The 25,053-nt window shown below is 40.6% G+C and overlaps 1 protein-coding gene across 2 annotated transcripts in view; it reads right to left on the bottom strand.

Moving 5' to 3' along the window:
* RABGAP1L (RAB GTPase activating protein 1 like) overlaps window positions 1-25,053 on the bottom strand; it is a 237,701-nt gene that overhangs the window by 141,686 nt on the left and 70,962 nt on the right. For both annotated transcript variants that reach the window (XM_075833054.1, XM_075833055.1), the window contains exon 13: window positions 20,392-20,545. In XM_075833054.1, coding sequence (XP_075689169.1) covers window positions 20,392-20,545 — 154 coding nt within the window. The remainder of the gene's footprint in view (window positions 1-20,391; window positions 20,546-25,053) is intronic.

The following is a 25,053-nucleotide window of genomic DNA, read 5'->3' on the forward strand; positions in this document are numbered from 1 at the left end:
TCAAAAACGCAAAGAACCAAAATTCTTTCAAGAAGCAGAAAACTGAACACGGTCTTCTGGAATGTACAATACAAGAGAAAAAAATTGTATACACGAAGAGCTGAAAGGTAAGAGGGGGGGGGACGCTGGTGGTTTTAGATAGTGTCTCTTTATATTATTTTTAGCTCATCAGTTGCCATAACAATGAAGAAATATCAAAGTTGTTATGGCAACTACAATTTTGAAAGCAATCAAATAAGAAGGGAAGGAGCCTTCTAATAGTTTGAAATGCAACATTTGTGAAACATGGTGGGTAAATGAATCACTTCAAGACATTTGACATGGGAGTCTGAACGAGATGGTAGGATATGGGGGAAAACCACCAGACACAGATGGCCTCAAAACAAAACGCACTAAGACTGGCCATACACTTTAGAGAGCAGACGGCCGCACAATCGTTCGGCCGACAGCTATTCCTAAGGACTCCTCCATACACATGAACGCTCTGCTCGGCCAAGATCGCATGTGTTCTCAGGGAGAAAGCCGCTGTCAGATTCCTCTGGTGGCGGCTTATCTCCAAACGAACAAAAGGATCAGGCATGTGGAAATTCAACATGCTCCACCATTCTCTCTCCGATATCTGCCGCCTGGGGAAAGTTGGGACGCCGCCATAAGCATAGGATGGTCAGTCAGTCCCGCTAAAATCGTCAGGTTCGGCCAACATACATCTAATGTGTATGGCCAGCTTAAGGATAAGGAATACAATCATATCCTTAGTAAAAAAATTTAAAAAAAATGTTTCTCACATTAGCTCTATTAAAAGGTGTTGTCTCATTTAGACAACCCCTTTTCATATAGCCTGTTAGGGTATGTGGACATCATATAGAGCGTCCCCCGATTGAAGCAGCTAGATCGCAGAGCCACTAATAAAGAGCAACTCTCAGTCTGACAGACCCAGACAGTCAATATGGTGTGAATGGGCGGCATGTAATACTACATTTCCCAGACATCTTCGAATGGTGAGAAGAGCTGATCTCTAGGGAGCTTCTAAATCCAGAGCAGCATCCATAGGCTGATCACAGGGCCATTTTCATCTTAACCCCTTCCCCCTGCTGGCATTCTGGGCCCTAATGTCCAAGCCATTTTTTTGATTTTTCCATTGTCACATTCGAAGAGCTGTAACTTTTTTATTTTTGCGTCGGCATAGCTGTATAAGGTCTTGTTTTTTGCGGGACGACTTGCAGTTTTTATTGGTACCATTTGAGAGTAGATGCGACTTTTTGATCACTTTTTATCAAATTTTTTTTAAGTCAGGATTAACAGAAAACAGCAATTTTTCCATTGTTTTTTATTTTATTTTTTACGGCGTTCACAGTGCGGGTTAAATAATGTAACAGATTTATAGTCGGGGTCGTTACGGACGCAGCGATACCAAATATGTGTAACTTTTTTGCTTTATTGTAGTTTTTTTTAATAGTAAAGCATTTTGTAAGGGGAAAAGCTGGGTTTTTCATTTTTTTTTTTTTATTAACTTTATTAAACTTTTTTTTCTTTTTTACTAGTCCCACTAGGGGACTTCCCTATCCTCCGATCGCTATTATAATACACTGCAATACTTTTGTATTGCAGTGTATTACTTCCTGTCCGTTTAAAACGGACAGGCATCTGCTAGGTCATGCCTGCGGCATGATCTAGCAGGCATTCGCTGCAGGCAGACCTGGGGGTCTTTATTAGACCCCCGGCTGCCATAGAAGACACAGACACTCGGCGATTTTATCGCCGGGTGTCAGTGGGATGAGAGGGAGCTCCCTCCCTCTCTCCAAAACCATTCAGATGCGGTGCTCGCTATTGTGCACCGCATCTGAAGGGTTAAACAGGTGAGATCGATACTAATATCGATCTCACCCGGCAGAGCAGGGACGCCCCCAGCCCTCAGCTGCTTCTGGCAGCTGAGAGCAGGGAGATTTCACGGCTCCCTGCTCTGTTTACTTTATTCTACAGCAGCGACGTAGTTTGGCGGCGCTCTAGAATAAAGCCCACTAATGACCGCCGTAAAAAGACGTATCGGCGGTCATTAAGGGGTTAAAAAGAAGTTGTTTTGACGAGAACCTCTTTAGGATACATGCACACAATGCGGAATTCGATGCGGATGCGCATCAAAACTACAGGTAAAATCCACTCTTAATATTGCAGTTTTTGTGCGTTTTAAAGAGTGGAATTTACATTTTAAAGTGGAAACATCTACAGATTTTATGATTAGGATTTTGGTGCATTTTTTTTTATAAACTCGTCACACACAATTCTGAGACGAAAACACAAGATAAATGAACATGCTGCAGATTTAAAACTCTGCACCGCAGATCAATTTACATGCAGAAAAATTCTGTAACGTGTAGATGAGATTACTTGAAATCTTATTTACTTTGCTAGTACTGTATTACGCTGCAGATTTTCCACAGTAAAATCTGTGCACCAAAACCGCACGTAATACGCATCATGTGCATGTGGCCTTAACATGAACCTCCAGATTTAAAAGTACGCTGGTTAAAATATTAAGGAGTTTTGTTATTTTCTATGCTTTAATATTTTTAGTAGCTAACATACTTCTGCTGATTAAAGAAAAGAGCAGAGAGAAATACAATTTCTGATTGTCGTCATGAGATGCCTGCAGCAGTGCAGTCTATAGTATATCAACGCAATGCCAGCTTTAGGATTATCCATGACATTGTGGTTTTGGTTATCAGTGGTATTTATCAATCACACAGCCGGGAAAAGCGGCCATGTGACAGAAGTTTTTTGTAACAGACGTTTTCAGAACAATGTAGTTCTAAACGGAAAAATGGATGGAAACAGATGACAAAAATGGACATATGGACTGGAAATGGATGAAAATTTGGTTACACAATGCTGAAAAACGGCCATGAAAAACTGACAATTGATACGTTTTTAATGGCCATTTTTTTTCACGGTCGTGTGAATGTAGGCAAAAATTGTAAAGAAAAATAGTCAAAAAAAAACAAAAACAAAAAACACTTACAAGAAAGAGCGAAATGTTTGAAAAAGTTAATACTGAGAAGCAAGTCACAATACATTCCTGCAAAGTGAGTGAAATTAAAAGGAACATTTTAATTAAATAAAAAAAACATTTTTAGAAATTATATTTAGTGCTTTTTTTCCTTATTCCCGAAGATCAATTATATCCACTTTTGCATGCAGGGTATCTTAATAAGAGTTTTCACATAATTGTGAATGAGGCAATGAGGCAATACATGGAAATAATTCTATTATACACCGAGGTGAAACAGTAAACCTTGAAATTCCAACAGGGACTGCAGGTAGCTCTATAGTACAAGAGTTCATTATACCATCCGCATACTACTGTGCCATTGAGTTCTCATGAATGATTCGCTCGGTGCACACCAAATTATTTTGTTTCATGCTTAATAAATAGAAACATTCTGTATATTTCTGGTGTTCCGCAGGAAATGTTCTGTAACAGAGTAACATGATTAAGGGGAGTACAAACAGAACGTTCTAGTCAATGATTAAAAACTGTCCCAGTAAACTGCTCCTTGCACTGACCCATAATGTAAGTGTCTCCATATAGTTGCTGAATCACCAGTTTGCACTTGTAGGCTCGGTAGGTGAAATGTGCTGTAGACATAGTATGGATAACTGGGTAGTAACGTTTTCCTCCTTCACTCCCGTTGTTGCCTATAAGAGGCAAAAATGTTCAGTTGATGCCCAAAGTCTCAGCTTTAATGAATTGTCCTGATCATTTAATTATTGCAGTCGAATATATCCAAGACCTTCAAATCTGAGCTATCATCTGCCTGCACATCACATATTCCAACGCTCTTCTCCGTCTACCACCCACTCGTGCTCTTCACTCAATGATCTACAATAATCATCCTTTCTTACTACATCCACTGTGGTATTACCAGCAAAATCGTGCACCAATTTGCCACTACATGTAGGCGTGTTTTCACCCATACACTAAGCTATTCCTGGCATCGTTTTTTCATTTGTTTTGATTACTTGTTATTTTATTTTCTTGAAGAAACCATACAATTTTTTTATTTATTTTTACGTTGGCAGACACTTACACAAAAACTGAATAAGTGAGAACAGGTTCTTTGTTAGTGCAGTCACCTGCCTGAATATCTAATTAAAGGGGTTGTTTTATTAAGACAAACTATATATATATATATATATATATATATATATATATATTATTTTTTATATATATTCCCTACTAGGGCATATGATTGTCATGGAGGGGTCCCTCAGTTTGGGACCACCTTTATGAAACAGAGCCATATCAACAGCTTATGCTCTGCTGGACGTGGGGCATCCATATATTACATAGACATCCTTTTAATTTGAATGGCCGCCATGTAACTCTATACTAAAGGCTTGTTGCAACTTCCCCCGGCGAGAACAATATTCCACAAAAAAATATCAGGCTGCTGCTATACATTTTCAGCACCATCTAAGAAAAGTAATAGAAAATGCTGATTGGATGCCACAGACCATTGACCACCAGGGATTTTAGTTATTCTATTTTTTACAAACACTCTCCCCTTAATATCTTAACAATGTGGAAATCAAATCTAGGAGCAGATGAAGACCTCAAATGAACAATCAATAGAAAATTACCCAGAATTCTAAGTATAAATACCAGGTTTGAGAAACCATTGTCCTTTATAGAGGACCTGCCAGTTCTCCTAAAATATATATTTTAGTAAATGCTTCTATTCCCCATAAAATAAAAATGCCAAAGGATCTACTCTTAGGCTGGATTCACATGAGCGCAAAAGTCACTTAACAGCTCCGTGTGGCAGCAGCATATGATGCGCGGCGGCGTGATTTTCGCCAGTTGGATGTTTGTAAACAGAAAAGCACGTGGTGCTTTTCTGTTTTCATTCATCCTTTTCACTGCTGTTGAGCGAATCACGCAGTTCGCACGGAAGTGCTTCCGTGCGGCATGCGTGGTTTTCACACACCCATTGGCTTCAATGGGTGCGTGATTCGCGCAAAACGCCCAAAGAACGGACGTGTCGTGACATTTTTTCAGCGGACTCACGCTGAGTAAAAATCACGCACATGTCTGCACGGCCCCATAGACTAATATAGGTCCGTGCAACGCGCGTGAAAAACACGCGCGTTGCACGGACGTAATTCCCGTTCGTCTGAATAAAGCCTTAGTATTCTGTATTGTACAGTTTCTCAAATATTCCTCCTGGAAATGTATGACTAAATTGACAACTAGGCTATACCGTTCCGCTTAACAATAGGGAGTGTCAGGCTCTGGAGGGACACGCCCCTTTAAGGGGATTGGTAATAGTCAGTGGTCAATCTTCATTCATACATTTCCAGGAGAAATAACAGAGGAATGGCACAGTGCAGAGTTCTAAGACACTATACTCCAGAATTGTTGTTTTATGGGGGAATACACGTTTTTACTAGAACACACATCAGGAGAGCTGCAGGCCCCATTTAAAGGGGTATTCCAGCCTAAAGCATTTTTTTTACCTATCCAATGGATGGTGATAAATGCTAGATCGGAGAGGGTCCGCCTGCTGGGATCCTGTCAATTGCCAGAAAAGGGGGTCCCGGTTCCTCCCAGCGGCAGGAACTCGGCTGTTTCCATTAGCCCCATAGACTTTGAAAGAAGCGGCAATGAACTTGCCCAGTCCACCACTCCATTCCAACTCCTCCTAGCTGCTGTCTTGCGATTGGTTTGGTGGGGTCCCAGCAGACTTACCTCCACCAATCTATCATTTATCATTTATCTAGTGGATAGGTGAAAAATGCTTTAGGCTGGAATACCCCTTTAAGAGGCATAATCATACATATTAAATCAACTAGGACCAATTCCCTACATTATAGTGACGCTAAACAATGGCCGCCATCGCCTAATAATGAGCACAAACATTGATGGACTTGTTGCACCAAGTTTGGAAAATGTTTGTTGTTGTTGTTTTCTATTATTTGGCTCATTGACGATCCCAAGCCCCCCCCCCCCCCGACATTCTGGCAACTGAACAAAAAAAAACGTAACAAGGCTGACAGAATCCTATACAAGCAGGTAAAAATACACAAAATGATGCTGACTGTGCAGTACAGGAGACAGATCATAATCTGGAGCACATCAATAATGTCCTCCAAATAACTGATATGCAACATATTCTCATATTTCAAAGACAGACTGCAAAAGCAATCGCTACTGAGCGTGTAATGGAACTTTATCTATGTCGATTGTGCGGAATAATATAGTACCTCTGCTTTAGAAATTCATTACACAATTTTAGGTAACTGCGTAACCCTTACCTACTACCGGCCCTTCGATTCGCACTTAAAAACAACCCAGGAAGTTAACATTGTAGGGTTTTCTAGATCTCTGAAAAATCCCTAAAAAATATCGTATCCTGCATGAGATGAAAACTACTAAGCTGGCTTTACCATTAATGATTGAGGGAAAACTTTAACGTAAGTAAAAGTTTAAATGAGAAGATGTATGATAATCATTGAAGGGGATCTGTCACTAGTTGAATAATGCTCTATTTCCTAGCTAATCTCATTTTGTCAGACTAGCCGACATGTCTACACTTCAGTTACGGTTTTGCGGACAGTAAAGGCCATTTTACACTGGCCAATTATTGGGCAGACAAGCATTCATAGTACGCTCGTTGCCGATAATGGTCCTGTGTAAACAGGGCAGCGATCAGAGGATGAACGAGCAAACGCTCGTTCATCTGCTGATCATATAGTTTAAAAAAAACTGAAATATTATTCTTGTCGGCAGCACATCTCCCTGTGGGAGACGCGCTGCCGACATGATAATAATGTATGGGGACGAGCGATCGGAGTAACGACCGCTCGTCCCCATCCATAGCTCCTTGTGACCGGAGCAAACGAGCGCCGTTCAACGAGCTGTCTCGTTGCACAGGCCAAAATTGACCTGTGTAATGGGGCCTTTACTGTTCTGTTTGATAGATTATTATGTATAAAACGGTTAGTGACATAAATCGAGTGAATTCTAATTTCCTTATCATTATACACTTTTTATTTGAAAAATGGTTTATACGTGATCCTTTTCTCTTTCTTGTATCACCAAAATGTTCAACAAAATTACAGTTTCAAAAAAGAATTGTCTTTTCAAGTCTGACCATTAATGATGTGTAGGGGCATTTAGAGAAACTAGAGCGCTCCGGAGGTGGTCTTAAATCTACCTCCTGTCTCCTAACAGGATCAGCCTGCTGCTATATCCTCATCCATGCTTTACACCGCAGCTCTTTTTGTTAAGCTTGGCTGCTGTGTACAAGCAGAGGCTCACCACAAGCCCAGTCACAGCATTGGGAGTCAGTTTACATTACAGCAAGGATTAGTTGATTATAAACTGCAAACAACTATTATATTATAAGATTATTAGGTACTTGTCACCCTGAGCCAGATGAGTACCAGTAAGACGTGGATCTAAGAGATCTACTTTAAGCCTGGAAACATTAAAATAACAGATTCAGCATGTAGTCAACAAAACATCAAGAAAATAATGATAAATTAAAGGTAAAAGGTCTTTTTTCTTATTAATCTCCCATAAATCTGTATTTACCCACGGATGTTCAACCATGCTTAAAGGAGTTGTCTCATAATAGACACCCCTATCTGATATGAGAGTCAACGCCACAATAAGCTGAAATACGAAGGTTCAGCTCCCAAGACCCCCGGCAAACAGCTGATTTTTCAAAGGAAAGTTGCCAATGGCTGCTCATTTCCCGTGCAGCAGCCACTACAGGGGAAATGTAGTATTACATACGGCTATTCAAGTGTTAGCAGCTCTCTGCTCTGGCTCAGAGAAGGGACCCTCTTTTACATCCATATCCCCTTAAAGGGTATAAGGAAATGGGTTGTTGAAATGAGTCAGCCTCTTTATAGGGTTTGTAAAAAAATAAAAAATAAAAATATGTATCCCCCCCCCCCACCCCAAAAAAAAAACAGCGCCACACCTGTCCATGAAGCCAATAGGGCTGAGCTGCAATTCCACACACAACCTCTAGATAGATGTGGTGCTGTTTTTGGAAGGAAGCAGCCATGTTTTTCTAATTCTGGACAACTTCTTTGAGTTAATTTACAGAAGTTCAATATAAAAAGTATTTACACAATAAAAGCAATAAAGAATTCACAACTAATCATAGTTTACATTAACATTCCTGTCTGTAATTAATCTAATTAACTGCCTGGATCAAACCTAATGTACCTAGCCAGGTAAACATAAAAATCAGCTGACAAACTTAAAGTCAATAAAAAGGTGAAAATCCTGTCTTCTGCTTGGATGGAAAACTACCAGAACATACAGTTAATAAAAGGTGTCCTCTTATGCTCTTAGGATATTCCTCGCGGCTTTAATTTCTTGATATAAACTGGTCCTGGAAATGTGTCTGCAGGTATTATATTGGTAAACAGGTTTCTCAGAAAGACATACCTGGAAGTAAGGAACAAGAGTCCTGGATCCACATATTTTAATATACGTACAGATGGCATGTGGTCTACATTATAGCTAAAAATACACACCCAAAATATGAATTAAATTCGGCTAATTAAAAGCGGTCCAGAAATATGAGGATGTATTTAAGAGCTAGAAATGAAGTTTCCACCAAAGACGCAAGACGTGAAAGGTGCTGCATTGTCTCAATTACACAAATATCTGCAATAAACAGATTTCATGAGGCGCAGGTTTTTGGTTTATTTTTTTTTAACGTGCAATTAATATGTTAGATTCTACTGTAATTATATAATTTTTTTCAGTTCTGCATAGAAACTATTCCATTTGGATGTTGCAAAGTCAGAGCTGAAATTTTCCCTGATTATTTGTTACAGTAAAATAAATAAAGAAGCGCTAAAACTAGGAATTTTATCTAACAGCCTTGCCTCCAAAGGGTCGACATTCAGATAAGGGTTCCACCTCTTACTGCAAATCGGTCATGACATTTTCTAAAGCACGATAAAAGCGGATCTGACCGCTTAATATGCTGAACCTGTGTAAGGGCAGCATATTCCAACTACTAGTCCATACTCCTAGCTGAAATGGCACCAACAAAAAGTGCCTTATGTGCTAATCTGAGTGCAGAAAGATTAAACCGGACCTATAGTTATGAGTCCATCCTATTCATGAGAAGAGTGCTCCTCTGCCTTTTTAGGCCGGAGATTGACAGGGTGCAGATCTATGCATCTCCATGGTAACAGACAACAAACCATGTGTAGACAACCTAACCAAAAACCTCGCACCAAAAAATGGCATGTAATGGGGTCCCCTAGAACAATTAAACCTAGAAACGAACCGATTGGGACATATCCCTTGAAGAAATATTGTACTCAATGTAAAAAGTACAAAAAAATATCTTTATTAAATATAATGACAAATAACACAATAATAGGAAAAGAGAAATGATACAGCATACACGGAGACATATACAACAGGGTCAGATGTACAAGACCATGACCGACAGAATCAACCGTCCACTAATGACCTCAAACACGCTCTAATAATAATGAACAATACACAAGCCCAGGGGTGTGTGGTATAAATCCCACATATAGCACAGTGCTACCAGCTGGAAATAACAATATACAGAAGTACAATCATAGCCTATATAATATCAGAGCCTACACAGTATGTAATAATACGTAGGAAGAGCAGCTTATAGGCATATAGCAGTATACATATGATAATACGTACAGAGCCAACACAATATATAATAATACGTGGAAGGTGCAGCTAGATAAATATGCATATATAATGCGTACAAAGCCAACACAGATAAAAGGTGCAGCTACTGACGTATATACATGGTATTATGGCTCAGATAGCCAAGAAAGGTATAGCTGGCACAGCTAGACAAAATAGCCCAATAATTAGTACAGGCTGGAAAAGCACGTACACATACCCTGAGACATGTTGGGGAGCGTGAAGGATCAGAAGACCTGGATGGGTGAACAGACGCCTCGACGCGCGTTTCGCCCGATAGACCGGCTTCGTCAGGAGGCTCAAACCATGTGTAGTCTGATCCTACAGTCCTACTCCTTTCCATTCGTTTTCTATTTCTTGATAATATACATTTGGTAGGTTAGGTAGGGAACATGTGGAAAGAAGCAAGACTGCAGGATGATGCTAGGGTTTGTTTGTCGTCTGTTACCATGGAGATGCATTAGTTTTCATAGCAGCCGTATAAACAGTATGTTAGGACATTTTTAATCGAGACCATTTGCAAAGTTGCCTTATTTTTCATTTTAGAGAGCAATAAAAAAAAAGTTACACATTTTTAAAAAAAAAATTGGTTGCCAAGTGGACCGTCTTAGGAAAGCTCCACATTCACAGAGAGATATCTTTCACGAGCATTTGCAATTTGCACAATTGCTCCTTAGCGGATGTCCTTGCATGTACTGTATTTATACAGTGAACTAGAGAAGTGAACTTTATACTTCTGGTCACCCTCAATATTAGGATTCAACAATATTGAGCCAATCAAGTGACTAGGAAGGAAATGGTGGATGCTGGTTTAAAAACACAGCATGAAAAAAATATATCTAAAATCACATTTACTTCCATATATATGACCAAGGAATAATATACCGGACCTGCAATGTTCACGTTTGCACAGATACAAGGTACGGTGACCAATCTGTGTGTTGCGTCCAGATTAGGAGTGAACCTGTGACTTGTGCAGCTAGTCCCATCTGGAATAACCCCATTCTATCAAAGAGCTCATTTCCAGCATCTAGACAAGGTGCTGCTGCAGAATGAAGGAGAGCAGTAATTAATCAGGGTCTGGCTTCTCGGGAAACCCGATGACCTTCCCTGTCAGTCTCTCACATGCATCTTCATGGACAGATTCAATTATTAGAAAATAACACCAGAAAGGAAAAGGAGGGCGAAATGAGTGAAAGAAAAGAACGAAGAGAGAAAAAACCAAGATTAGATAAATATTACTAATATATTTTATTGAAAAAATAATCAATAGACAGAGATATATACACACACAGGATACATAAGATTAAAATATCTACATAAATCAACAAATGGTTTAAAGGGGTTATCCGGAGAGATCAAATTAATTGTCTATCCTTAGAATCCTATATCAATATCTGATCAGTGGGGGGGGGGGGGGGGGGGTTGTACTCTCGACAATCAGCTGTTTCGAAGGGGCTGCTGCTTCCCCTTCATCGCTCACGCTGCTCCATACTGCCGGACGCCAACACACTCGTAGTGGCGGTTCACAGTATTACAGCCATTTCGCATTTAAGTGAATGGGAGAAGGATGTAATACGGTGAACCACCATTACAAGTGCGTCAGCGTTTAACAGTATGGAGCAGAAATAAAGGGTACGCATCGCTAACACGAATGCTGGGCCACACCAAACCGATATTGATGGCTAGTCCGGAGGACAGGCCATCAATTTTATCTCTCCGGATAACCCCTTTAATAACTGTAGAAAAATGTGCTCTGTCTAGCTGGCTAAAGACATAGTATAAAGGTTATCAGCTTCGGCTACCCCACTAACACACATGCTCACATCTACAGAAAGTGTATGTTATGTCGATAGAGCGGTGAGAGATCAGCGTCAAAATGTTAATGTGACATTCCTGCCAAGACTGATGCAACAGGCCTCATTTATCAAAACGTTGTAACACTAAAATTGGTCTGGTTGCCGTAGCAACCAATCAGAACTCAGCTTATATTTCTTACCCTGCTATGAAAAAAATTAAAAGCTGCACTGATTGGTTACTATGAGCACCAAGGTCCGCTTTTCGGTTATACAGTTCTGTCAAATGAGACCCAGTGTTTTGTTTAGTTTAGGCCCTGGGGTTTGTGCATATGACAGTTTCTCTTTTAGATTTTTTTTTATTCTGTGTGTTGCCCCCTCAGCCCCTGCACTAGACATAACACACTGCATCAGTTCTGCCTGGTGTGATCCTTTAAGAAACTTTCATTGATGTTGCACCTAAAACTTTATAAATATCTAGCAGCTCAGTGACTTATCCCTGTTGTAAGATCGACACCACAATAAATACCACCATTTAAAGCAGACTTTATTCTCCCTGGGTTGAAGAAGACACAAGCTGTCATAATATTGCCTGTTTGCTGCTAGACTGCTTTGAAACATGGATGTGCTATTATGGGATTTAGGGACTGTTCACATCACTGTTCGCTTTCCGTTCCGGGCTTCCGTCTGAGGTTTCTGTCGGGTGAACCCCGCAACGGAAAGTGAAAGTGAAACCACAGCTTCCGTTTCAGTCACCATTGATATCAATGGTGACAGAAACATCGCTAGTGGTTTCCGTTCGTCACCATTCCGGCAGGTTTCCGTTTTAATGACTGAATCAATAGCGGAGTCGAATGTGCTATTGATTCCGTCGAAAAACCGGAAACCTGCCGGAATGGTGACGAACGGCAACCATTAGCGATGTTTCCTTCATCATTGAACCCCGGAACGGAAAGCGAACGGTGATGTGAACAGGCCCTAAGGGCCTGTTCACATCTACGTCAGAGATCCGGCCGATAATACCGGGAACAATAACGCAGCATGCTGCGCTATTATTTCAGGTAAAACCACAGACACCATGACAGAAACCAGACAGAACCCATTAAAGTCAATGGGTTCCATTGGGCGTTGATATTGTCCGTCATTCAACGGAAACAAGCGCTTCTGGTATTTTCGTTATTCTGCTCCTCTGACGGAGCAGAACGGAAACACAGACACAGTTGTAAGCAGACCCTAATTCTGATACTAGAGGTCTATTGTGGAATTGCTATATAAGCAATTTCCTCTAATTTAAGTGCAGACAATTACAGTAGAGTAATGGCTAGTGAACAAGGGGATTAACCCCTGTAGCTCATAGCTAACTGCTGTGATTTGGGGATTTAGTGGTCCCTTAAAAAAGGACTGGTGCAGAAGAAGCACTTAGATTATCCAGCCATCTTTCAGACGAGACCGGTGACAGAAGTATTGCTTGAACACACCAGATCTATGCATAGCTCTGGATTCACAGTCATATAATCCTGTACTATTCTGGGCTGCATTATTCAGCACCACTGTCAGCTCCCATCAGTTCTGTTAAGTGCTGTTGAGAATGCTGCAATCAATTTCGGTAGTAAAAATATTCTATGCCCCACTAACAGAGTAACCAGCCGTGTTGCACTACGTGAAAAAAGATTAATTAGCTATTTAGAAAAAAAACTGTGCCTTAAAAAAAAGTGCCCGCTGCCGTTAGATGGATTAACGCACATGAGATGAGAAGCCATTTTTAAAACAATGAAATATTAGCAATGGGAAGGAGGCTATAGGATTTTATTACATGCTATTGCAGGGGTGTATCATTTTCTAATATACATGGGTATAAAATGCTGGTTACATCCCTTTCCTATATATAAGCAGTAAAATGTTTGGTCCTAGTCAGTTAGTTCATGGAAGTACTACACAGGACTCATTCATGAGCTATAGCCTGGGCCCCATTAACGTATAGACGCAGTAGGCCTGTGCCTAGAGGCAGCACGGGGGAAAGGCTGCATGCAGAATTGAAAATGTACACACGAATACACTAAACAGTATGTTTGAGAAGTAACTTATGGATATTACTATGTTGTTTAGGCTCACAGTGCTGTGAAAGTGAGAGGACGCCCAGGGAGGAACATTTTAGTCTATGTTAACATTGGCGCTAGGTTTTCCGTTATAGGAACAGAATAATGGGAAAAATGGCAGCCTCAGACGCATGACGGAAACCACCTGTGGCCACTGTTTTTAGTCGATTCCGTCAGGTTTCCGTCATTTTACTGGACAAAATAGCAATGCCAGCTGCGATATTTTGTCCAGTAAAAATTATGGAATCTGCAATGGAGCTTCTGATGCAGATGTTTACATAGCCTCAAAGACATACATGACCTAATCAATGGATGGAGACTGAGGGCACCATTACATGGCCCGATATCGACCATGTAAATGAGAGTCAATCAACGAGACAGCTCGATGATCAGCAGGCGTTATCGACTTTAACAAGGAGCAACGGTTGGTCATGTATGGGGATGAGCCCTCATTACCATGATTGCTCATCCCCATACATTTCCATCATGTCGGCAGCACATCTCTCCCTGTTTACATAGGGAGATGTGCTGCCAACAATGATAATATTTATTGCTGCATAAACTATATGATCAGCCGATGAACGAGCATTGTTCATCGGGTGATCGCTGCCCTGTATACACAGGGCAATGATCGGGTATGAGCATTCATATGAACGTTCGTTTGGCCGATAATTGGCCCATGTAAAAGAGAATTAAGGCTACAAGCAATCCGTGCCTACAAATTCCCTGAGATGCAAGTCATACATATTAGAAAAAATGTTTTGGTATATTGGCTGCCAGAGACCACTGCCTTGGGGGCCAGAGTCTAATCTAGTATTGCAGGTAACTGCTTCAAATGTCAAATTGATCCAAGTCCAACCCTCCCCAAGTAAGCGCACAGAATGCCAAGACATAGTCCGAAAGCTTGCAACCATGTTGGCTTTTGTTTTTGAAACATAATAAAATGGCTATTTTGGTGCACCAAATAATGCTTCTCATGAATTGCTGGATTACCCTTTAGAAAGGTTCCGTCGCGCTGACCTAAATATATCTCACAAGGCATCATGATATTTACATCTAACGATTCAATGATTACAATACTGATCTCACGGCTACTAAAAGGAATACAGAAAAAGACATTTGCAGACAATGAGTGCTGTTAAATATGAATTGCATAATGGTTCATGTCACGGCTCCTCAGTACCACATGTGGAAAAGACGATCTTGTTAAGTCTCTTGACATAAAGCCTTCTTCCTCACTGTAACCCGTCTCCCCGTGCCTGCCGCCCGCCACCGAACTGCCTGTTTGTTATCTAAACACAAGGCTAAAAGGCAGCAGCAAAGATAAATGTCACACTCTATTTCCCAGCACCAATACTCATTTCTCTGCCTTTGTCACCCGCTCGGTGTAGAACAGAAGGAATTGCACTAAAGTGAATGAATTACAGCTCAAGTCCAAGTATGTATGAAGAAAAGAGGATCGCATATTCTAAGAAATGTTTTGCCTGAGAGAAGAAATAATTTGTTTTTTTAGACAACATTGGCAAGTTTTTCAGTAAAACATTTGTGTCTGTTAATTGTAATTAGGTTATGTGACTTTATGACAAGTATTTGGCAATCGGAGATTTTCAGTACACAAGCAGGTTGAAAATCATTCCTATGGTTACGTTTTGAGCGACATTCTAGAAACGTTTTTCTCTGTATTATGCTTTACCTCTTTCCCTTGTACCCGATTAGGCCTCGTTCACATTTGCGTTGTTATTTCCGTTGTTCTGCTCCATCCCAGCAAAATTACCAGAAGCGCCGTTTCTGTAGCACGACAGACACCACCGGTGACCAAAGGAACCCATTGACCTTAATGAGTTCTGTTGGGGTGTCGGTGGTTTTACCGAAAACAATAGCGCAGCATGCTTTACTATTGTTTCCGGTATTTTCAGCCGGATCCTAGACAGAGGCCCCTAATGGAGCCTTCAATGCAGATGTGAACGAGGCCTTAGTGTTGCCGCTTTTGCATTATTTTATTGTTTATACGAATCTGCACTAACAATGGATGGAGCCAGAAGCCTGGTATTAGTGTAATGTGTTGGTTACCTTGCTGGAGTAGGACACTTGGTTATTTGAAAAGATTCTCAATTGATCAAGAAAAGCTTTACTGAAAAACAATTACTCCTCTTGACTGTCTAATGAATAATCGAAGCAACCGCTGAACTTGCTAGGCAGCAGTAGTATTCATTTGGTTGGCTGCCTAGAAATAGCCCCGGGAGCCTGAGATGACCACTGATTCTCCACTCTAATAAAAAACGAACACTCCATTTCCCCGCATTTTGCTGGAGAACATGTGTTCTGGTAGGGCCCGCCCCCCCCCCCATTGGAAGTTTCCTCTAAAGTTGTCACGTACACAGCTTGAGCATCAACCATGCCCCCCTCAGATACACAACTCGCTTTTACCACTTATCGGATATAATTAAAGGAACAATGACTTTCCTATTCACTACAATAAAACCAAGATGGGAACTCCAGACAAGATGGCTGCTGCACGAAACGAAATAATTTAAACATTATCATCACTTTCACATAATACATATCTTAGTAATTCGGCATCCTGCTTGATAATTCACAATGTAATTTCATACAGAGAATATAAGCAAATAAATCATCCTTCACAAACCCCCCTTTTTCTCATATTAAATTACAGAAATTATATATTATGATTATGAAACTCAAACAATATATCAATAGGGCCACAACTAATATGATGGCATCACCAATGTCCGGTTAGGGTATGGGGTCCCACCAGTGTATTGACAAGTCCTGTACATCATCGTCCTCTTCTTCTCCTGTCTTCTGATTAGAACACTTGATACTGCTGACGGATTCACTCAGGTCTTTGGTCTTTACTTTGAACTTTGCTGATGTCATTAGGACTTAGTTTGGTCCTTCTCATCTTTCAGACCCCATCTCTTTTTGTATACGTCACCGGGCTGTATATAGCACCTCATGCTGTGAGCCTGGGGTGAGATCCCAAGTAGGCGGATTAGTGGAGTGTTATTGTGACACCACAAACCCTCCGCTCATCTGTCTTCTTCCTCCGGTAAGTTACTTGTCTGGGCGGCTGCTTGGAATGGTGACACTGCCGTCAGTTCATGACAAACGCGTTGTACTGGCTCCGGCTGCGCCTGCCGCACCTCAGTAATGGAGTTCATTGTATTAAAAATCTTTTAGTTCATGTTTACTGGCACTTTCTGGGGACCTCCAACCCTTGTCAATTGTTAAAATAACATCTACGTACTATAAAAGGTGTTTGTTTGATTTAGTTTAAGGGCCTGACATTGTTATTGTATGTACTTAGAACAACTTTTATAGTACGTAGATGTTATCACCAGATTAGTATTTATTTTAACAATTGACAAGGGTTGGGGGTCCCCAGCAAGTGCCAGTAAACATGAACTAAAAGATTTTTAATACAATGAACTCCATTACTGAGGTGCGGCAGGCGCAGCCGGAGCCAGTACAACGCGTTTGTCATGAACTGACGGCAGTGTCACAATTCCAAGCAACCGCCCAGACAAGTAACTTACCGGAGGAAGAAGACAGATGAGCGGAGGGTTTGTGGTGTCACAATAACACTCCACTAATCAGCCTACGTGGGATCTCACCCCAGGCTCACAGCATGAGGTGCTATATACAGCCCGGTGACGTATACAAAAAGAGACGGGGTCTGAAAGATGAGAAGGACCAAACCAAGTCCTGATGACATAAGCAAAGTTCAAAGTAAAGACCAAAGACCTGAGTGAATCCGTCAGCAGTATCAAGTGTTCTAATCAGAAGACAGGAGAAGAAGAGGACGATGATGTACAGGACTTTTCAATACACTGGTGGGACCCCATACCCTAACCGGACATTGGTGATGGCATCATATTAGTTGTGGCCCTATTGATATATTGTTTGAGTTTCATAACCATAATATATAATTTAATATGAGAAAAAGGGGGGTTTGTGAAGGATGATTTATTTGCTTATATTCTCTGTATGAAATGACATTGTGAATTATCAAGCAGGATGCCGAATTACTAAGATATGTATTATATGAAAGTGATGATAATGTGTAAATGATTTAGTTTGGTGCAGCAGCCATCTTGTCTGGAGTTCCCATCTTGGTTTTATTGTAGTGAAATGAAAGTCATTGTTCCTTTAATACAAGTAATGTTGATTTCGTATGTTTTATCTTTGACCTTGGTTCCCATGTGAAGTTGGTAAGGAATGGACAAGGAGGGAGATGGGAGGGTGGCAAGTATGCGTGAGGGAAGGTCTCCCCCATCTCCACGAGAATATTCTGTCCAAGAGAGATAAGACACCTGTAAACATAATGATGTATCTGGGATGTATTTTATTGTATGCTTTTTACTGAATAACAAATATTGTTACATTGTCTCTGATTGGTTTACCTCAAGCCTACACCCCTTCTGAATTTCAGTTTAACAGTTTGAGTTTGGTAATAAATCCTTCGAGGAGCATTTTGAACATATCAGCGTGTCTGTGTGTTTTCTTCTCCTCTCTCGATATATAATCGGTGAAATATCCTAATTAGGATACTGACTAATGGGGTCTGGCCTTGAGAGTCTGTTTGGAATCGTATAAATTTCAGTCTAATATATTTTGAGCGATGGATTTCCACGACAGCGCTAATTGCCAACACACTGCTCTGCAGCAGTCAAAGGGTTAACACACTCTGAAAGTCTATGCATTCTTTAGAGCCTACAAAGATCAAACTTATTACAGATTTAAACTTTGATAGAAAAGGTATGTGCTTACAAAGAGCATAAGAGAGACAAAATAAGACGACAATTAAAAAATATGCAAAATTGTTACAAAATAAAAAAGGGAGAAATAACAGAACGGCCTAACACTTACAATCGGTAGTCTGTTCTGCTTCTTTTAGGGTTTTTAGGGTAGGGAAACAATGGATACACACTTACATAGATCCAACTCCCACTAGGTGAATCAACTTTTTATTTAAAGTCATATTTTATATCCTCAGTCCTGGGCTCAGATTTCTAGAGCCGCCCAGCAACTTATTAGGCAAATGGGATGTTGGTGAATATTACATTTTATCATCCCTTAATTCCACTCACGATAGGGTGTGGGGGATGTTTCGTTTGGATAGACGGATGTCCATCTCCTAACCCTTTGAAGCCAGGCCTAATGTGTCAAAAGTCACACTCCGTCTCTCCAAATGATAACCTCCCAGCTTTCAGTTCTGCTATCCTCGATACATTGCCCCAAACAACATGCAATACAAATTCCTGGCCACTCCAAATGGGCTTTTTGCCTTTTTTTGTTGTTTTTACTGTACTTTGACCTTAAAACAGAAATGAGCTATATTATGGCCACTTACATACAGTTATGATAACTTTTTCATCACAAAAGGGTATACACAGAAGTTTAGAAGAAAGAAATTTTTCTTCCATTCTAGAAAAATAATGACTAGAAGTGACATCTTCATAAACAACCAAATCGTTTTTTGCCGGGTGAGTACTGCATGGTCATGACTTAATGAATACATACCTGATATGTGATAAAAACAATCAATCTCTGCCGACATTACTTAATTTTTACCGGAGCCATTTTTTCTGACCAGGACTATATCTACGTCCACAATGGGTTCTTTATTTTCAAACACTAACGGCCTTTTTACACGGGTCAAAGATTGGGCAAAGGCTTGTTGATCGGCTCTTTTACGCGGCCAATAAAATGGTCATTAGTTTGCAGCAAATCTCCCTGTATAAATAAGGAGATGTGCTGCCGACATGATGGAAACGTATGGGGACGAACAATCGTGTTAATGACCGTTCATCCCCATATATTTCCGATCACAACTTCTTGTGAAAGGAGCAAACAAGCACCAATTGACGAGCTGTCTTGCCGGTCCGCGCTCGTTTTCACTGCCCTTAAAAGACCTTTAATGTGTGATTAGTGAGAATCCAACTGCTGGGATGAGAACAAAGTGGTCTCCCCTCTAAGTATTACCAGACACAGTGCAGCTGTCATCCATGTGCCGTGTCTGGTAAAACTTCCAGTGGTCAGCCACTAATCACACATTGGTTAAAACTTCTATTCAAGTATTTTTTTTGGGTAGAATTAACACGTTATAAACATTAAATATTTTGATCACTCAGTCATAAAATAGTTTTTGTAAAATAAGTAGTCATTTCAGATGTACAAGATGTCTTAACGGATTCTAACAAAACCTACTTATCTTGAATTTCACATTATGCAAATCTTACTGAAAATGACCACGTAAAAGAGGTCAAATGGTTGTGGTGTTATCACATTATGTCCATTTCAGGAAGAGTCAAAGCTTTTACACCATCTATCTCAATTAGAAATATGCAACACCCTCAGGGTATGTTCACGGCCAATAAATCGGAAGCAGAACGCCTCCAAACATTTGCAAGTGCATGTCACTTCTTGGGACGTTTTTGGAGCAGTTTTTCAGACTCTATAGAAAAACGCAAGTCAGCGTGTCAGCGAAAAACGCAAGTTGCTAAAAAAAAACAGCTCCGTATTTTCAGACGTTTTTGGTTAAGTGTGTGAACATACCCTTATTGTAATATCCAAGTGTTGATCACCAGATACAAGAGGTTCATCTGCCACCGTCATGGCTACATCCAATCCCATCAACAAGACGACTATATTATTTTTATCTAGAAACAATTACACCGTGAGGTTCTGACGAAGATTCTTGTCACAAGTAAACACCCAGATAAATTGATGAGTCGAGAAACTCTCTTACTTTTACAATAAGGTTCTTGTACTTCTCCATCATTTCTTGATCCTCATGGCAGCCAGCAAGAAGTTGCCAAACCTCAGCTCTAAGTGCCTCTGGAACCCCTCCTCTCTTCACCAATGATGACAGCCCCTTTGGTCTCACACTCAGATTGCTGTGCCTAAATAACGAGAGGAAGCAAAAGAGGTTAAGTAGGAATTTAAACATGGACAGGTATGTTACACCAATTTTCTCTTTTCATTTAAAAGTCATAACCAAAGAGCATTTAAAGGGTTATTCCCATCTTCATAAAAGCAGCTATTAAGCTCAACCTGTTAAAGTTAATAATTTTTGCAAATACCTTTCTTTATGAAAACGATGTCATTTTCGTGCTATCCGTGCTCTTAGTTTATTGCGCATTGTCTAGCGATCCGGCCACCGCTGCTTTCAAATAGTGGTGGCCGCGCATGCGCAATGATATCCTCTCCGTCCTTAGGAGAGGATGTCATTGTAATCGTGAACGCGCACATCAGCGCATGCGCATTAGAGGACTGCCCGGCCACCGCTCGTCTAGATATATCAGTGGTCGGCTCCAGGTATAGTATAAAACTATCTAGGGAATTGTGGGTGGGGGGGGGGGGGGGGATTCGTCTCAACCACGCTTACCATGCCTGGTTGAGACGATCGTTCTCCCGATGCTGCTAGAACTACATTATCTAGCAAAGTCGGGAGCGCGCACAGTGCAAAGCGGCTTGATTGACATAGAGCCGCTCACGCCCACTTTTATTAAAGATAACCAGCAATAATTAATGTTATTTTTTTTCTTATTAGAAGTTATACAATTTACCAATATACTTTCTATATGAATTCCTCATGATTTTCAAGATCTCTGCTTGTTGTTATTCATTAGGAACATTCACGGTTTACTTCCAGTGAATAAAATTCTGTCCATGGTCATGTGATGGACACACAGGTCTTGGGATCGTTAGAAGACGCAGCTCTGATACACATACTGTAACTGTAACGAGCCGTGCACCTGCGTGTCCATCACATGACCATGACAAAACAGAATTTTATCCACTGGAAGTAAACAATGAATGTTCCTACTGAATGAGAACAAGCAGAGATCCTGAAAACCGTGAGGAATTAATACTGAAAGTATATTGGAAAATTTAATAACTTTTAATTAGACATTGCCAACCTGCGTGGAAGACCCTTCACGTGCAGCTTCTTTGGACTCGGTGAGAGGCAGAGCTCTGTTTGAATACAGTCAGCTACATAGAGAAGAGCTAGTGAATGCATTTTTTTTACTCAATTAGGTTGGGTTTGGCTAATAGACATTTTTTAGGTCAACATTAAATCGATTGAATCAGTTACTCAATCTCTCACCCATTGACCTCAATGGATTTAAAAAAAGGAAAAAAAGAAGTGGGTTATGGTCGATCCTATAAAAAGTGGACTGTGACAGAACTGACAAAGACTAAGTCTGGCACCGGTCTGAGTTACATAAAAATGCACATGATCAGTAGACAGATATGTCATGAACCATACTGCAATGAAACAAGGGTTCGAGGACCGTTCATCCTGATTCTCTAAGTTCATGAAAAGAATGCCACAGCTTCAATGAAGTCTAAACACAAAGGCCCGGCCCGGAAACCACGTCAAAAAAACGGCCAAAATCGCCTCCCATTGATTTTAATGTGAGACAGGGGAGTTTTTTTTCCAGCGAGCTGTAGGATCTCTTAGTCAATGCAATTCTGCACAACAATTCAGATTATATGCCGTTCTTGGTCTTTGAAAAGTTGGGTCAAAACCTCCTATTGGCACTGTAAAGGCTACAATTTAATGCTGTCACCAGTATTTGTCACCTGTGCCATTTGCTGTTGAGACAATAAAAATTCGATTAGTGTGAGAAACGTATAGAATTTAGGGGATATGCTCTTTAAAGTTTTCTAATTTGTGGAGCAGACATTGTGTGGTATTTTATTTAGTAACCCAAGAAAAAAATCTATAATAAACATGGCATGCTTGGTGGATGTTATTAGTTGTGAATGTTTGAATGGCGATGGGGATGCACAAAGCTCATAACATTCACTAGGATCATGGGGCCTTCAGCTACGGAGCATCTTATATTAAACTACCGAAAGAAATTAAGAGATTATTGCGGCGCCTATAAAGACAACATTTCTTCCCTTTATATTCAGTTCTGGCTGTTTCACAAAAAAATCGTGAAATAGTGTTTGTAATAAAAAGTCTATTCCCTAAAGCTGCGCAGAACAGAGCCTCGCGTCTGATCAATTTCTACAAATGCAGCGCGGACAAAGCAAACCCAAGACATGCACATCCGCCGTCAACTCTCACATTTTACCTGAGCACGGATCTTTAAATACAGCCCACAGCTATTTCAGTACTTGTACACCTGGGCAACACCAGAACGTCTTCTAATAGTTTTATAAATCATATTGACAGTTCATTTTCTAGCAGGTAGACTGCATTGGCTTCTAATATAGAGAAGCTACAAAGGGTCGTCACCAAAAAATGAGGAACTTTTATATGAAGGATCGAAAGCTTTCAAATTACCAACTTGGAGCTTCATAAATAAGGAAAACCTCTAACTTTTTCAGCACAAATCCCCCGTCTGTATGCACTGAGGCCCACCTTCAATTACTTCATGTACTGGTGACCTAGACATGTAATAGACATAGAAGACCACCCATGATAAAAGGACGAAGGAAGCGAAACGCGCGTCGAGGTGGTCCTCGGATCGGGTAGTTGTCATCATGTCCACCCCAGGTAAATATATAAACAATGTAAATATTTATGTGACTTACATACCTACATATGAGTTATGTGAAAAATGTATGCCATAGCTAGTTGATCAATTCTAGACTCCTGATCTTCAGGCAATACTTTATATTATTACATTACTGCAATATTACATGGTCATTATTATGGGATATGGTGGACATTCCAATCCGGAGTGTTTTTAATTATTTGTGTTTTAAATGTATGTATTTTGTGGGTAATTTTTCCCTTATGGGACAAAAAAGATTTATATGTAATGATGGGGGTAGGGAAACAGACAAGTGAGCCCTAATCTACCCGCCACTCAGTCCCTGCCTACTTGCAACGACCCGCCCTAGGCGACGGGGTACAACTGGGCGACGGTCCCTACACTCAATAAGTGCACGACAGACAAGGGAACACAGAAGGGAAACGGGGCAGTTGCCCACGGCAACACCGTGAGCAACAAGAGTAGTAAACGAGCCGAGTCAAACCAGGAGAGTACGAGGCGCCAAACGCAGAGCAGGAGAGTAGTGAACAAGCCGAGTCAAACCAGGAGAGCACGAGGTACCAAACGCAGAGCAGGAGAGTAGTGAACAAGCTGAGTCAAACCAGGAGAGCACGAGGTACCAAACGCAGAGCAGGAGAGTAGTGAACAAGCTGAGTCAAACCAGGAGAGCACGAGGTACCAAACGCAGAGCAGGAGAGTAGTCAGCAAGCCAGGGTCAATACGAAGCAGGGACAAATAGTACAAGAAGCTGCAGCAGGGCCAGGAAACCAACAGAGAAGATTCACAAGCAAGGAGGAACAGGAAAGGCAGGTATAAATAGACAGAGGGCGGGAGCTAGCTCCGTCTGGCCAGGCTGCGATAGGCTCTCCCACTCCTAAGCCTGCCATCCTGAGTGGTGGAAGATGGAGTCAGTCTCACAGACCTAGAAGCAGGTGCAGACTGATTACCTATGGGCGTTGATAAAGAAGCTGTGCCTGGCAGATCCTTTACATTATATTTGTTATTTTGTTGTTTATTGATGTTATTTGCGCATCAGTATATTTTTGGAATTTCCATGATAAAAAGAAGTATCAAGATGGAGCTTGCTTTGTGAATATCAGGGAGGAGGACAAGCGCTGAAGATAGGAAGAAGCATCAGATGATGAAATAATAAAGGCACGAAGCATAAGGTTAAAGGGCGCACCAATGGCAAAAACTTCTGAGTGACGTTGACGGAAGGGGGTCTTTGTAATATCCCAGGTCTAAGCAGGTTGTATATTTCAATATTACTTTTTTTGTTTCTTAGTTGGCTCAATAGTACAGAATATACCTTGGTTTTACAAAATATCTTCACACTTTTTATTCTAAGTGCTTTTGACATCCTGTATGCAGATGACGGGTACACTTTTCAATCAAAATATAATAGAAAGTACTAAAAATATAAATACCTTTTTTAATTGACGTATACTAAATTAACGGACTGCTTTCAAGCCTAATTGAAAAAGCCGCCTTAGATCTAAGGCAAGAAAAACTAAAATGTGCAGAACATTTTAATTGGCGTTCTAGCTTGGTCTTATTCTTTTCCGTCAGGACAAAAGAAAGTACAGAGACAATTCTTTCCCTGTTTCAGAAAGGAATTAAACACAGAGGTAACATGCTCATCAATTTTAATAAATATCATCTCAACTTTGGGATATTCGGTGCGAATTGCTCAGACGGGTTTTTAATGCACTGAACAAAGGAGAATGATTGAAAGTCAGACCATAAAGCTTCTTCAGAGAACAGGAAAAAAATCTTAGAACTCAGATACTGGTTTTATTGCATATGTTGTTGCTGAATATATTATTTGTGGACTTGGTTATTTAGCAGCTCTTCGAGTAGAATTCCTCATTCTGACTGCTATGTGGTGAAGGGAG

This window comes from Rhinoderma darwinii, chromosome 7 (genome assembly GCF_050947455.1).
Source record: "Rhinoderma darwinii isolate aRhiDar2 chromosome 7, aRhiDar2.hap1, whole genome shotgun sequence".
In the NCBI taxonomy this organism is placed as follows: Eukaryota; Metazoa; Chordata; class Amphibia; order Anura; family Rhinodermatidae; genus Rhinoderma; species Rhinoderma darwinii.